We start from the raw sequence: 15897 nt of genomic DNA, 5'->3' as shown, positions 1-15897 counted from the left end.
GAGAAACTCATTACAACTGAAACCGAAGCCAAGAGGTAGAAGTCAAAGAAACACATAGGATAGGTGAATGGGAGTACGGGCGATAGCTATTTATAACCACATAAATACAAACAAACAGATCAACAGATTCTGAACAGATATACAAAATTTTTCCCAATTTCTTTTCTTTTTTCCAAAATAATTTCTCTGTTTTTGATTTCTTTTCTTAACTTATCCAACAATCCCATAGGTGGTCTTGAAGCAATTGAGAATTACTCAACCGAGCTGATTCAATCAATTCGCAGAATCCAATCCTACCCAACTACCTTCCAACCCACTCCCAGAAGCAGAAGTATCTTCATCCCCATTTCCAGATGAGTTACTAGTGGTATGAATCGAGCTAATCAAATCGTCGTTTCCCTCGTGATCACTACTGTTCGCAGAAGCGGTCGTGGGCGTTCTCGGTAGACCTTTCTCTTCTTTATGTTTCAGCGTAGGGGAAAGTAAATTTGAAGTAGTGACAGGGTTGACAGGACCAGTAGAAGAAGTCGGTAAGACATAGGTACTTGTCAATCCTACCAACTTACTAAGTAAGATAGGAGGTAGGTTAAGGTGGTAAACGAAAAATGGGAAAAATGATTTGGAACCGATAAACCAACTTTCGTTATTCCTAAGTACCGTTCCTCTCAAGACCGACACATTCGGATTGAGATATGAAGGACGTCTGATGATTTTCAATAATCTCTTTTCAAACTTATCGTAACTTTTCACTTTGTTTCCTAATCCCACTATACCCAGGATATTACCGTATAAATTCGAAATCGATCCAACTAAATAATCTCTGATGACTGACATTTTACCGCTGGCCGAATGGTTGTTTAGTAGTTGTTCCCTTGCAGCTTGTCTTCTAGTTAAGTGTTTCCCACCACTCAGTATAGCTGGTAGAGTAGGTAAATCCACGTCACCCACGTAGACTGAGACGATCCGAGCTCCGGAAGATGCAGCGAGATTACGTCCGAGTAGATGGTGGTTGAGAGTAAGCACCTGACTTGCAAACGTATCGGGGGTAGTAATGACCGAGCCAGAAGGGTAGAAATTGATTAATGTCGGAGTAGATCCATCGGAGTTGGGTGAGAGGAGCGTTGGTAGAGCAGGTAGTGATCCTGGTTGACTTGGTGGAGATGGATTAAGAGGGTAGAGAGAAAGGAAAGAGTGAATATGAGGTAGTTGTTCAGGTGAAGGATTGTAGGGATCTCCGGAAGGGTACTTGCCGGAGACGGGGAATCGAAGAGTCAGGGTGGCAAGTAATGATCGGTGGAATGGTGGGAATGTTGTGGTCTAAGCGATACGGAAAAATCAGACATAAGCTTTGACCTTCCATACAACCGGTGTGAGAGTTGGAGAGCTGGAATATCGTTCGAGAGAGTAACACTCACGTCATCAGGATCGTAAATCAAAACTCTGAGTGCTGATTTCTCTTCCAATCCACTCAATCGTCTCTCCAATTGATCAGCATCTCTCGATTTAGGTACAGCTACCAGTACGATGTATCCCGCTCTGAGCAAGCTCGCTGCGAGGGGTATGAGGAGGGGTGGCATAGGTGACGGGGCAAGAATGACTAGTGACAATCATCGTCAGCTTGTCTGACTGCCTTAATCGTCAGAGCTGATTCATATCAACTCACCGATCGCTTCCTTCAACATCCCATCCTCTACTCTACCCTTGACTCCAAATTTCCTTCTCATCTTCAGATCATTCTTGAGATTTCGCAGATTATTGGAATACTTGTAAATTGTTAGACCTGTCAATCCCAACCCAACTGAGATCGCTGCGCTGAACAAGTACGGATGCTCTTTGATCAATCTTTCCGATTTGCAATAAGCCGCTTTAAAACCTGTGGTGGGGATGATAGAAGGTGGTGTAGGCGGAGGGGGAGGTGGTAGAGAATCTTTCCCACCGAAAGGTGGGAAGGGAATTGAGATGGATGGTGGCCCATGGATGTTTAGCGTTTCAACTGTAAGTGAGATCCGTTGGCTTGTCAGCACTAGGTATCAGAGGGAAGGTTTGTACGTACATAGTTCGTTGGTAACTTTCTCCATGGTTTCCAGCATCTTATAAGGTAGTTCATGGAGGTTATTAGGCACTTGATTGTCTAACCATTCTTCGAGTTGGTCAAGGAAGGATAAATCGTCCGGCATGTTGGTGATACCTCAACTCGGTGAAGGCGGGTTTGCAATGAGTTAATGGGTCTTTAGGTGTGTATTGTGTATTGCTGTTGTGTTGTCGTAAAGCTTGAGAACGTGAGATGATGGATTATATACCCATATGTGAGGTATGGGATCGCACACGGTGGATGTTCGGCAATGAGAATGGCAATGGGAATGAGTGATGATGGATGGAGTGATGAAGCGAGTTGGAATGAGATGCAGTGATGATGATAGTCTACCGGCATCAACCCATCCTCGGTGATACCCGGGATCATCCCCATCTCATACCAGATCCAGGTTTATGCCACATCATCCCGTGGTATCAGTTCATTTTGATCCCGCTCATCTCATCGTCTATGATTCTCTTTTCTTCGATTTTGTCTGGTGCTTCAAAGATAGATGGATGGCTTTGTTATTGTTGAGATAGGAAGACTTCACTACCAGCACATCAAGCCTACACCTTCGAACCACCATGCCTTTCTCAGACGAGACCAAAGATAGAGTGAACGCCGCTATCAAGTGAGTCGTTCCCTCTTCACCGTGCCGTCCTTATCCCAATGCTGATCATTTCATCTCTCTTTGATAGTGTCGGCAAGGTTAGTAGTATCATATACCCTTTTAACCTCATCTCCACACGTCCTTGGCTTCTAGTAGAAGGACTCAAGACACCTCGATCTGAATTGAATGGACGGGCGCTGACGAATGTGCTGATTCATACAACAGAACATTTTAACAGTAGCTTGGATCCCAATGATCATCTACATTGGATACAGGAACTCCAACCCACAACCATCTTTGATCAAGTGAGTCCTTCTATCTCATCATAATATGTCGTTTTGTGTGACTGATATATGTTATTTCGTGTAGACTCATCACACCATTAGCGTAAGGATATAACCTCTATAATGAAGACAAACAAAAGGTAAGTCGAGGCTTCGTCAGACTCGGTCTATCATACTGACGGATCATGAATTATCTCAACAGGTGGAGCTGTAATATCACTTCTCATGCATTCTCATAATCCCTGCCTTCTCTTTAATACATCAAATCAATGATATTGACCTACTGATTGCGAGTTCAACTATCGCTATGACTCAACCCTCGGATCTCAATAGATGATCCAGATCAAGAAGCGATCAACTCATGTCATGGAACCACAGATGTTCTCTATCCAAGCTATAGTGATGGGCTTGGCGATCTCGTTCTTCCTTCATATTGCCAAAGATTCATCAATCATGATCTCTCAAGAAGAACAGCCAATCACGATCCAATTCATCGTTACCTTTCATCTCGGATCACTTCTCTTGCTCTACGATATATTCTTTCGCTTGTCTTGTTATCTTCCGTATGTTAGCCTATTCGATCCCAGCGATGATGTCAACAACCCGAGGATCAGCGTCATCTGCCCTTCCCATCTTCCGATGTGGAAACTAAAGAGACGTCTGTATTTACCCTACCATCCTTATACGGGATGAGTACGGGCAAAAGTGAAGATCACGGGAGGCCCGGCTGAGCTGGTAGTATGAATATTTGTTTGTTCTCTACTATTCGTCTTTTCACATTCTCAAACGTTTGTCGTTGATCTCTCTGCATCTGGACTCATCTGTCCTTCTCGTAATCGTGTTTTTTTCTTTGGGGAAGCAGCCTATACGAGCGTCCAAATGGATGAATATAATGCATGTAACTATATATCTGTCTGGTCTTCTGACAAGTAAGGTAAGAGTCAATCTGAATTTTAATCGATAAATCTTATCTACAACAACCAAGTCATTTTACTCTTATTCCATTCTGTTATACTCAGACATATGATCTACCTAAGAGTATCATCGCACTGGCCTATACGGCCGTTCATCTACTTAAGAGCTGGAAGGACAGTTATCGCAGGTACATTCACCTGGAGGACAGCTGCACGAGTCGCCACATCTAGTCAATCAGACAATGATAATGTTAGTGCTATATCCTCATTGAAACAAAGCAGATACTCACGAGCAACCTTTCGATTCTTCCTTCTTGGCCTTGGCAGGACAGTTGGCGCAGGTACATTGACCAGGTGGGCATGTACAGGTTTCACCGCATCTATACGAACAGACAGACAAATAAATTAGCGTATTAGCATGTAGGGGAAATCGACAATCCTCGTTACACCTCACCCCTCGCCTCACAATCTCAATCAATTCATCGGTAAATATACGGCGGCTGCATGACTCATCGTATCATCTCTCCACATCAACTCGCACCTGCACATCATCATCGTCATCGTCATTCACCTCCCCTCTCTCACCCTCTTGACAAGGTATAAAGTAGATGAATCTTACTCACCCGCAAGCCTTATTCTTGTTCTTGTTGGAGTTAGGGCACGATCCGCACTCGCATTTGCCTGGAGCGCATTTACATTCAGGTTGGCAGCTATATCCGCATTGAGTGATCAGTCAAGTATATCAGCCAAATCATCTCTCAACTACGGTACCATTGATATATGGACAGGTGATATGAAGCTATCATATCGAGCCCAGAGAGAGAAGGTGAGGAGTAATTAGCATAAATTGTACCTGTCACTCACGTGCATGGCTTCTCTTTCTCCTGTTTCTCATGAACAGGACATCCAGGGCATGTACAAGTCCCAGGTGAACACTTGCACTCGTGATCTTTTTGACAGCTAAAGAACAAGTCAAAGCGTGAGCTTTGAGCTCTTTTACTATACTTAACGGATGTAGTTGAGACGGAACAGGATGTGTGGACTGAAATTGAAGGAGACGGCGGACTCACGTGCAGATGGAACTTGGGTTTTTGGAGCTACAGGAGCAAGAAGCTGAAGAAGCTGCAGTGGGGGGTACGGTTCTGTTACGATTAATGAAAAAAATCAGTTCGGAACACCGAGAGGAAGAAGTAGAGTGGAGTGAGGTGATTGACAACATCAGGCTCGACGTTGGAAGCAGTAAGGCCGTTGACTCACGAAGACATGTCTGTAATTCGAGCTTGTAACGGGATGTGTAGATATGAGTTGTATAGTATTGGTCGATTGTTCGTTGAATGATATGGATGGATTGAATTGAATTGAAAGTTGGAGTATCGAGTGTCACTGTATTTATAGTTTATCAGGTTTGAGCGATGAGGTAATTTGCCTGAGGCATTTACGCGCTCGAAGTGGCAAAAATCACTCACATAAATCAACTCTGATCGACGTTATCTGCAGCAAAACAGCCAAGCCCAAGCCACCACAAGAATTGTCTGAGCTCAAACATGTTTGAAGGAGGGCACGGAGGGACCCTCCTTGCTCTGATGGTGTATAGGTCAAGGCACAATGATCTTACCGCAGAGCATACGGAAATATGGGTCGTCCTTCTGGAGTCGCGCCGAGGCAGCTCAACGGTGAAGATACCTTTCTGTAAAGGATACATGCCAAGTCAGCGCCGTTGGGCAAGGATGGTCTTGATCCTTGTCGTCAAGGCGAGTTACAACAAGCCTATCAGCAGTTGGCATTCCCACATTCGTCTATCAAAGTAGCTCTTTGTGGAGTGTGGTGGCATCTATGATGAACGATGGAGTCACGTGATGTCAACACACATACTGTGAGGTATAAAAGTATGAAAGTATATATATCCGTACTGCACATAAGGTTCAGCACCACTTGTCGATCACTTTGCAATATACTCGTATGACGTAGATGATCAAATCAAACCATGACATGCACACCTGTCAAACTGCAAAACTCAGTCAGATTCAACCACAAGTCATTCATTCATCATACCGGCACTTGAACTTGAAAACCAACTTCCGCAACATACATATATCACTTATCGCCCTCAAGAAATCAACTACACGGATAACAACGACCCACAACATGTCCACTCCTACACCAGAAGCCTCAGGCGTAAGGCAACGAGCCAACAAATTGGAGAAAGAGGATGAGACCAAGAACCCGTGAGTGATTTCTACTCATTGAAGGACTCAAACCATGTTATCCGTCAGGAATGGGTATGGTCCTGTATGTGAACTCATAGAGGTAGTGAATCTGACCAGATATATCAATCATCCACAGCGCATCCCTCTCCTCCAACCCCGCTAAGAAAGTTCCTCGAAATAAACCTAATGTGAAACCTCCTTTTATCGACATGTCAATGAACAGATTGTAAGTGTTACTCTGAAACACCTGAACTGGACAGGAGTACTTCTGACTGACATGAACTATGTTGAATGTGTATGACAGCCTCACATACCTCGTCTTATCGCTCTTCGTCGTTTTGGCATTTTACATCTGGCGATTCGTCGCGTGGGCACATCAAGTAGGAGGTTACTGGGCAGTCATCACTGGCAATCACAAGACTCCCGTCTCTGATGCAGCTGCTTCAGCAGCGAGTGCAGCAAGTAGTTTATCCAGTGCGTCAAGTAAGGCTACTACGTCTGTTGACCCGAAATCTATTGCAGTGAGTACTACCTAACTTCAAAGTCCGATCTTTCACAGTTTCCACAATGGCAATTCTCCTTTCTTTATCCTTATCCTTGTCATAAATCTCCTTTGCTGTCTAATCCACGCAATATACCCATAGCTGATATACTCATACTTGTTTTTAAACTCATAGCCCAAACCAACTCAAGCAGGTCAAGGTGAAGACGACATCCAATCTCAAATATACCACCTAGCCAATTCACTAGGTATCAAACCTGCCGAACTTTCCGCCGCCATCCGACCATTGGTTGATCCCTCTGTACCGGACCCAGCTGAAAAGGCCAAACAGGAGATCGAACTTCTTAGAGCTCAGGTAGAAGCTAAAGCTACGGAACATCAGGCTGAGGCTCAACAGCATGAAGGAGGGGTGTTGGATATGCTCGGTGAAGCTTTGTTGGATTAGGCGAATCATCATACTGAGAGAAGAATGGATGGTAATGCTAGAAGATATAAGGAGAAGAGTGATTAGTATGAGAGGGAAGAAATTGAGTAGTGGTATTTGGTGACATAAGAGGTAGAGGGTAGAATGGAATGAATATTATGAAGCGAATGAACCTCAATCAAAGATTATATATCTATCACGATGAGTGTACTGATCTAGTTCCATCATACTCTATATAAGAATCGTATAAATATCATGCATTTTGAACAAAAAAATATAAGAGTGGATCTTGGGGTATACGAAAAATCTAATCTATTCGTTTTCATCTCTTTTCTCAAGTTCCACTTATGAGATTACTCATTAATCCAACCTATATTACACAATTGACTTCCATCACTTTGATCCAGTCAAATCAGCTGGGAATCCCGAGAAATCCTGTTGATCAGTGACGTTTTGACCTGATTGATTGTATGAGATTCTCATTCGTAATCTTATCGCAGCCTACAAGACAAAAATGTGAGCGATTGCTCCATCTTCTCGAGCGGATATATGTTGTGAATAATCGGAATCGGCAAACTTACACCTGCAGGAGCATGTATTCTCATTTGTTGAGTTTCCGTCGATCCAGCCGAGATATCAGATGATGACATAGCTTGCATCTGAAGTTGTTGTGTCTGTACCACACACAATCAGAACGATATATCAGCATTGATCACTCCAGACTCAGCCTACATGCTATGTTGAGACCTACTTTAGGCACAGCAACCTGGAAGTTGACTCCTCCAATAATCTCCCCGGTGGTATTTTGGAACCTAGCCAAGATCTGTATTAAACCAGGTTGATTCGGTGCTACTTTAGGTGTCAAGGTGATCTTCAATCCATTCTTTTCATATGCCCTATAGCTCTGTAAATTCGATTTCGGCGGTTGTGCTTGAGGTTGTGGCTGCTGAGCAACTGTTTGAGGAGTAGAATTTGAGGGAGTTACTAAATCGAATAATGATCCTGTACCTCCACCACTGCTCAAGCCAGGAGAAATTGCAGGTGATCTAGAAGTCGAGGTGGATTGCGCAGCAGGTGTGGGTGTCGAGTCGAATAATGACATTATATCAGCAGCGGCGGATGTCGATTTACCATTCTGCTGAATTGTTGGTGATGTAACACCTCCTCCACCTAAATCAGAAGATCCACCGCCGAATATATCCGCCAATAGATCTTGAGTTGATGGACCAGATGAAGCTGAAGGTAAGTTGCCATTGGTTGGGGAAGTGAGGTCGTCTCCGATGAGATCTACCACCGTATCCTTATCCGTCCGAGTTGATCCAACGGGTTTACGTTCGCTCACTATCATGGCACAAGCAGTAAGTCAGCCACTGTCTTAATGTCACCGCGGGAATGGGCTGTATCGACAGGAAAATGCGAAGCCGACTCACCAGTACCCATGATAGTCGCTCTGATCTCAGGAGGAGGCATTCTCTCCAATACACCAAGTTTGACATCATTCAATCCAAACAAATTACTAAATTCAACTGCTCTCTGCTGAATCTCCAATTCCAAATTACTTGAAAATCCGGCTAAGATCTCTGCGATCCTATCTTGGTTATGAGATTGTTGAGGTGTGGAAAGTTCCTTGAATCGGACGGATAATTTCGATAAGGCAGTAAGGACGAATTGGCGAATGAGGGTATTGGTATATGGTGAAGATAGGACGAGGTTAAGGAGATCAATCAAATCTGTATCTGTTACCTATAATCCGAGAAAAGGTCAATAAGCTATGCAAGGCAGCATTCGGGCAAAAGTAGAAAGGCTGGTCCAGAAATCGAAAGGAGGAGTTGACTCACCTGCTTGACCTCTTCTCCATCATCAATTGTACCACCCTGTAAGAGTACATCTCCAAATTCTCCGATGATCCAAACAGCAGCAAGTGTCAAACTCTCTTGCGATAGATCATTCGATAGGGCTGCGTAAAGTCTTTGAGCAGTGTAGAATTGAAGTTCGGGTGTATGGCATGTGAGTCGAATGAAAGCCGCTAAGATCTCTTCTCGAACGTAATTACCGGCCTGATCAAACACGCAATAAAAAGTTAGCATGTCGTACATGTTGTGCAACATCTCTTGCAATTACCACGAATAAATACGGAACTTTATTTAGGAGTAGGACTTACCAGTTTCAGCACCCTCAAAACCGTATCAATCTGCCACCTCTTATTCGGTGCGAACCTCTCAGCCGCCAAGCAGATCTGAGTGGTCATACCGAGCTTGAACTCATTATCTGCTACTTCCAAGAACGACAATAATTCTCTGATCATCACTCGGACATTTCCTTCGTTGACCAAAGCGTATGATAACTCCAGTGCTCTTCGACGGATAGAGATATCGCCATCTCGAAGACAGTCTAATATCGTATTTCGGTGTCGTTGGACAGCGTTGGTATCGATCGATACAACTTTGTTGAGAGTATTGAGAGCTACATATCTATGGATGGGAGAAGGATCGTTAGCCCGGTGCTCTCTTACAAAGCATTGATATCTCGATGAATTGAGTTAATCGTTAAATCCCGGACACCATACCGCAGAGGAGAAACAACTGACCTAATATTATTATCTCTGTTGCTCAAGAACTTCCCTAGGATATTGATAGCCATAACCCTCAAACCCGAGTCCGCCTCAATCTCCAAAACCGTCAAGACAGTTTCATACAGGATTGAATTTCCGACATTCTTCGTACTATCCGTATTAGTCGCGACTTGAGCTAGGATATCATTCATTATCTCAGACGAAGCCGGATCGCCTCTTCCAAGAAGACGTAGTAATCGTAATATTTTCACTTGGAGGAAAGGGTCGGTGATACCTAGAACGTCGTGCTCGGCTGAATAACCTGTGGTTACTAGGTTCTTGAGATGTTTGACCAGATAGCCTGTTGCCTGGATTTCACAATAAAAAATTTAGCTAGGAATTTGAAGCATGATACGAGTATGGGCCATGGAGGATCAGAGTGTCAAAATCTCTGGTGGGGAATTGCACGACGTGCAGTGTAATAAGATTGTGATCCAGATAGGGATGACTAGATAGATTACCCACTTTTCTAAATTCATCGCAAACTTTCTCGTCAATCTCACACATCTCAGTTATCAGCGTGATACCAGCTAACAATACACCGTGATTCCTATCTTGAATCAACATTTTGGCTTTTGTTATGAAATGATCCATTAGGTCAGGTACACGTCGGATAATTCTCAGTGCGCATAAAGCGGCCTACAATGTATATGGCACATATCAGCTAAAAACCCCTCCTCACTAGTGACCTAATCGTAAAAATAGATTTTGGCGAGCTCACCTTCTTCCTGATGTAGGTGTTACTACTCCCCAATAACTTTTCAATCTCATTGGCTAAATCCCTTGACATCTCCTCGGAAGATATGTTGGCGAATGTACAGAGTGCTAAGCCCACGGCATACATGTTGGAATGGTTCATATCGCTATGAGCACATCAACCAACAGATCAGCATTTGGTTTTCGTTCATCTTGATCCATCCTATGAGCAAAATAGGAAGGAGAAGTGTAGTACCTACTTTTTCAACGAATTCGTCACCAACGTCAAAACCTCCTGATTCTCATCCAACAATAACATAATACCGAGATATCCCAATCTTTTGTCTGCGAATCGAGGCGAAGCGACGAGTTTAAGACATTCGATCTGACCGAAATGCGCTGGATAACCTAACATGTGGATGTACAGGAGTTTTGCAATGTTATTGTATCGTGTGAAGGAGTCTTCTTCTTTGAATGATGTCTGTGCATAGTGTTTTGGTGTCGAAGAAGGACGGATTCAGTAGATTTTTGATGGGCATGTATGATATTGGGGTTATTTGATAGTGATGTAGAGGATGTCAAGGGCAGGAAGAAGGATACGTTAGATGAACACAGCTAGCAGCTACTCTGGCAGAGAGGAGACACCCACTCGGACAGCCGCTGATTCCTTTTGGATGACTGCTCGTTCGTCCGCCAAGGTCTACACAGCACCATGTTAGCAATCCATCGCATGCTTGTAGTGAGCTTTCTGTTGGACCCACCTTGCAAGACCTTATGGCCTTGATCAACGCTACGTGTCATCTCGAAGTCAGCTGTGGGTAATCCGGCTGGCATTTCTGTCAGATCGCTAGCTCACCTTTGAGGTTGTAGTGCCCGCTCATCCTGCCTATTCGCTGTTCTGCTGCAGATTGAGACTTGTGGTAGGATGAGAAGAGCTGTTCGACGTCAGATAAGCTGCACCAGCAATCAAAGTTGTCATTGTCCATCATCCACGCGACTGAGAGGTGTTGCTTCGACGGGATCAAATATTGAACAAGTGGCACTATCTCCAAACACAACAAATGCGTCATAGCTCGACCACCTAAATTAACATCAACATCAACATTCATCTCTCTCTTGAGTTTCTGCAGTCCACATCTCTTCACATCCATCTATAGGGCCACTCCTCAGAGTGTTGACTGACAAAACCTCCCAAGACTCGACGGTCTACAAGATGCCCCCACTCAACATCTTCCTCACAACTTGGAACACAGGTCTACAAGGATCCAAAGCGCAATCTCAAGATCTGACAAGTTGGTTATTACCCGTCTTACAGCGTACAGCGAATGATCCGGAACTGCCTCAAGGTAGTATACCTGATCTGTATGTGATCAGTGTACAGGAACTGTTACCTGTTCATCTAGCTCGTAAGTGCATCTCTTCTGGCTTCGACCTCTTGAACTAATCTGTGTCTATACACGGATCATATCATCTCTTCAAAGATTGTCCACTGATAACATAATGTGCAGTCGCTGGCCTCTCTCGACCCGTCTTAACCATTCTGACAGAACGAATACAATCACTTCTCTCTGCACATGCCACTTCACTAATTCCCGAGAAACAGACCGAAAAAGAAGAATATACACTAGTATCTAGAGTTTCTCACGTTGGAGTGGCATTATGGGTGTTCGCGAGGAGTAAGACGATGGATGGGAAATTGGGGAAAAGTCTAGCGTCGAGCTTAGGCTTGTATTACGGTGGAATGGGGAACAAGTCTGCTGTTGGAGTCAGGCTGCCTGTTAAGCGGAGTGAGAATGGGGGATGGGAGGTATTAACGTGAGTGAAAATTTTACTTTGCTTGAGTTCTGTTCTGTTAAAACTACACGTATATTCTTCATCTACAAGAACAATATCGTACTCTGTGCAGCTGTTCAACTACTCCAATCTCATCCTCTGACACCATCAATCCAATCGTCATAGCTAACCTCGCTTTTTTGGTCCTTTTTTTCCCTTCCAGATTTGTTAACACCCACCTGGAAGCACACAACCATAATATTCCTCGTCGAAATACGCAATACCAAAATATCCTTTCCTCTCTGGTATTCCAACCCTCCGATCCTCTAGCAGAACCGTACCAGATATTCGATACTTCCCATCTATTTATCATGGGTGATCTGAACTACCGATTGTCAAAACGACCTTCAGCAGAATCTCTAAGAGAAAGTGGAGAAGTTGACGATATACAGTTAGAGAAGGATAGAAATGAGATGATATTGCTCGATACGCTGAAAAGGGAGCAGAACGCTGGGAGGGTATTTGTGGGTTTGAGGGAAGGGGAACTGAATAGGTTCGCACCTACTTATAAGAGGGTTGTAGGTCAGGTAGAAGGGTACAGCAAGTGAGTTATATGTCCCATACGTCAACTCAATATATATCACAGTTGAATGTGCATGGATTAGTCCGAGTGAGCGCGTATCTGGATGCTAATGGTTGTTCACCAATATAGAAAACGTATACCAGGATGGACCGATCGTATATTGTTCGCATCTCATACCGATGATCCCAGTAGCTCCGACACGACAAAGATCGCACATTATTCCTCGACACCCGAGTTGACAATATCAGACCATAAACCCGTTCATGCCGTATTATCTTTGCCTGGCCCTGCTCCTTCCTCCTCCATTGCAGCTACCGCTCCTCACCTCGCACCTGTCTTAACTACTTCCTTCCCTCGTACTCCGGCTACATCGAAGGAAATCATATGGGCATGGAAGTTAATGGGTATGTTCTTGGATAGGTTGATAGGTTGGCCCTGGTGCGTTGTAGTGGCTCTTGGTGGAGGTAATGAGCGGACTGGTCTGGGTGTAGGTGCGTTCATAGCTATGGTATGGGGTGTTTGGTGGTCTGGTGTATGGTCTGGGTGATTTGCAGTGGGTGGTGGAATCCTATATTGATAGTCTTCAGTCTCCTATGTATGTATCCTGTATATTTCCTCTATGTCTTGATGCAATCAGTCTGCACTGTTGAACAAACAATCTGAGTGTGATGATGGCCTTCGGATCACAACACACCGGCTCGGATATTGCCGAGATGTGCCCTGTCGAATCGGTCCATCGTCATGTGCTGGTTTACGATCATGCTTGCATCCCACAAAGTATATATATATACATCATTCATCTCCCTTGTTCATCGATGTATCTTGTAGCAGCTCCATAACTATAGTATAGTACAATACAACATACTAGCACCTTACCCACCATGCCACCTCCATCGACCAGAGCATCAGTCCTTCGACTTCTCAACCTCACCTCAAACCAGGGTTGCAGGGGATGTGGGCGAACTCACTCCGCTCTCGATCATCATTCGCATGGACATGGACACAAAGGAGTAAGAGGAATGGCTACTCCCGTGGAGAAGGCTACGGGCGGTCCACCACCTGGTAACACAGATTATGCCTTTGAGGTGAGTTGTACACCTCATTAATACCTCAACCCTTTGATTGAAACCCGATATTTGCACCTTATTCTGACCGGCTGATTGGTCCCCTTCTTCTACAGATGGCAGCTTCTACACTTCGATTCGGGCCCCACGCGACCCGAGAAGTAGGCATGGACCTATCTAACATGATCAAACAGCTTCCAGCGATGGACCGATCAAATGCCAAGATCGGTATCTTCACCGATCCGAATGTCGTCAAATTACCCGTCATGGAGGTGGTCGAAGAGAGCTTAATGAGGGAAGGGTTGAATTGGGTAGTTTGGGATAATTGCTCGGTGGAACCGACTGATAAATCATGGCAGGTGAGTTGACGATCTGTCGATATGAGATGAGTTCCGGCACGAACGTCCAGGGTGACCGGAGGGTGGTTTAGCTGAAGTGATATCAACCAATTTCGTATGAAGCTGACTCTAACTTTACCCCCCATAGGAAGCAATCGATTTCTCCCGTTCATCCCATATCACCCACTTTTTAGCTGTCGGAGGTGGATCATCGATGGATACAGCCAAGGCTGCCAACTTGTTCACCAATTATCCCGAATCAGATTTATATGAGTTCATAAATGCTCCAATCGGGAAAGGTAAACCGATCGAGAAGAAACTGAGTCCTTTGATTGCTAGTGAGTCAGCTTTCAATCTCTTTAAATCGATTGGTAATTTATCAAGCTGATATATTCTGGGTAATAGTACCAACTACAGCTGTAAGCTTTTTAGCGCATTCTTATAGGTCAAAGATGGTGAAAAAGCTTACAATATGATGTTTCATAGGGTACCGGATCAGAAACTACCGGAACTGCCATCCTCGATATTCCATCTAGACAATTCAAAACGGGTATAGCATCCAGAGCATTGAAACCGACTTTGGGTATCGTAGATCTGAATAATACTGCTACTTGTCCTAAGGAAGTGGCTATAGCTGCTGGATTGGACGTGTTGTTTCATTCTCTCGAGAGTGAGTTTGAGCAAGCATTTTTCGTCTATTCTCTATTCGCTCTGTCTTGTATATACAAGGATGAGCTATAGCTAATTTTAATTCATGTTCAGGTTGGACAGCTGTTCCGTACAACGAACGAACACCGAGACCCGCCAATCCAATAAACAGACGTAAGTAATTGTATATGCCTGCCGACACAATATTGCACTGTGTCAGAGCTTACATGAGGTATTCTATGCAGCCGCATACCAAGGATCAAACCCAGTCTCAGATATCTTCTCTCGATGGGCATTGGAAACGACTATCAAGTACCTTCCTAGAATCGCCAAGGATCCATACGGAGATGAAGAAGCTAGAGCTCAGATGTTGCTGGCGGCTAGTACGGCTGGTATTGGATTTGGTAATGCGGGTGTACACATGTGTGTGAGTAGCGATGCCATCCCTGCTCTTCCTGGCGAGATGTTACATCCTACCTTTTTTCCAAAGGCTGTAAGCTCATGTTTATATATGCAGCACGCATTCTCATATCCTATCTCATCGCTTAACAAAGGTCGACCCACCAATCTTCAATACTATCATCCATCTTACTCACCCAAGATACCCCTCATCCCCCACGGTGTAGCTGTATCTCTGACCGCACCGGCCGTATTCGAATTTACCGCTCCATCTTCACCCAAGCGTCATCGTGAGGCATTAGAGGTATTTTTGGGTAAAGAGAGATCACATGAGGCTGGGAATGTGAAAGATGAAGATCTAGGTAAAGCGCTTAGTGAGGAGATTAAGAAGTTCTTGGACCTCGTGGAAGTTCCTAGAGGCTTGGAGAAGGTTGGTTACGGCTCTGGAGATATTACCAAGGTGAGTTCACCCGCTTCATTTGACTGAACCAGGGTAAAGAAGACGATTTGCTAATTCTTTACATTGTACTGTAGCTCGTGGACGGTTGTTTACCTCAACGAAGAGTACTGGACCTCGCTCCGCTGTTAGCTAAAGATGATCTGGTTCTGGAGAAGGAACAATTAGCAGGAATCGTGGAAGGATCGTTGAGATGGTAATGTCGGTCAGGCATGAAGTTATAACAGGAAACGAATGTATGAATTGTAAAGTATAGTCATGATGAGTATGATATCTGATCTATGCATCGTGAATACGTATATTGACTGAAATG

General features: G+C 44.2%; 6 protein-coding genes across 6 annotated transcripts; 3 read left to right on the top strand and 3 right to left on the bottom strand.

The window, feature by feature from the left end:
* Positions 1–273: 273 nt before the first annotated feature.
* Positions 274–2177, bottom strand: L199_005984 (uncharacterized protein; the record flags this gene model as incomplete). Its single annotated transcript, XM_064891685.1, has 4 exons — positions 274–1317; positions 1416–1597; positions 1664–1993; positions 2054–2177. 4 exons carry the CDS (start codon positions 2175–2177, stop codon positions 274–276), a joined length of 1680 nt encoding a protein of 559 aa, XP_064747757.1.
* A 1861-nt stretch (positions 2178–4038) lies between these two features.
* On the bottom strand, positions 4039–5147 carry L199_005983 (uncharacterized protein; the record flags this gene model as incomplete). The annotated part of the gene is made up of 6 exons (XM_064891684.1): positions 4039–4109; positions 4173–4262; positions 4506–4592; positions 4747–4842; positions 4984–5024; positions 5140–5147. The coding sequence occupies 6 exons, from the start codon at positions 5145–5147 to the stop codon at positions 4039–4041; spliced, it is 393 nt and encodes a 130-aa protein (XP_064747756.1).
* Positions 5148–6027: 880 nt separating this feature from the next.
* L199_005982 (uncharacterized protein) lies at positions 6028–7036 on the top strand (the record flags this gene model as incomplete). Its single annotated transcript, XM_064891683.1, has 4 exons — positions 6028–6107; positions 6226–6315; positions 6394–6610; positions 6767–7036. The coding sequence occupies 4 exons, from the start codon at positions 6028–6030 to the stop codon at positions 7034–7036; spliced, it is 657 nt and encodes a 218-aa protein (XP_064747755.1).
* Positions 7037–7408: 372 nt separating this feature from the next.
* On the bottom strand, positions 7409–11203 carry L199_005981 (uncharacterized protein; the record flags this gene model as incomplete). The annotated part of the gene is made up of 13 exons (XM_064891682.1): positions 7409–7516; positions 7597–7689; positions 7767–8356; positions 8446–8758; positions 8854–9072; positions 9177–9486; positions 9603–9934; positions 10092–10265; positions 10348–10489; positions 10583–10803; positions 10972–11022; positions 11084–11112; positions 11179–11203. 13 exons carry the CDS (start codon positions 11201–11203, stop codon positions 7409–7411), a joined length of 2607 nt encoding a protein of 868 aa, XP_064747754.1.
* Positions 11204–11535: 332 nt separating this feature from the next.
* Positions 11536–13225, top strand: L199_005980 (uncharacterized protein; the record flags this gene model as incomplete). Its single annotated transcript, XM_064891681.1, has 4 exons — positions 11536–11728; positions 11831–12137; positions 12319–12699; positions 12808–13225. The coding sequence occupies 4 exons, from the start codon at positions 11536–11538 to the stop codon at positions 13223–13225; spliced, it is 1299 nt and encodes a 432-aa protein (XP_064747753.1).
* A 334-nt stretch (positions 13226–13559) lies between these two features.
* On the top strand, positions 13560–15784 carry L199_005979 (uncharacterized protein; the record flags this gene model as incomplete). The annotated part of the gene is made up of 9 exons (XM_064891680.1): positions 13560–13763; positions 13859–14101; positions 14229–14418; positions 14486–14499; positions 14567–14750; positions 14843–14902; positions 14974–15155; positions 15246–15587; positions 15662–15784. 9 exons carry the CDS (start codon positions 13560–13562, stop codon positions 15782–15784), a joined length of 1542 nt encoding a protein of 513 aa, XP_064747752.1.
* Between the last annotated feature and the right edge of the window lie 113 nt (positions 15785–15897).

The sequence above is a fragment of the Kwoniella botswanensis genome, chromosome 1 (genome assembly GCF_036426115.1).
Source record: "Kwoniella botswanensis chromosome 1, complete sequence".
Taxonomy (NCBI): Eukaryota; Fungi; Basidiomycota; class Tremellomycetes; order Tremellales; family Cryptococcaceae; genus Kwoniella; species Kwoniella botswanensis.
Note: the sequence above shows the minus strand (reverse complement) of the source record. Positions and strands in the feature narration are given on the sequence as shown.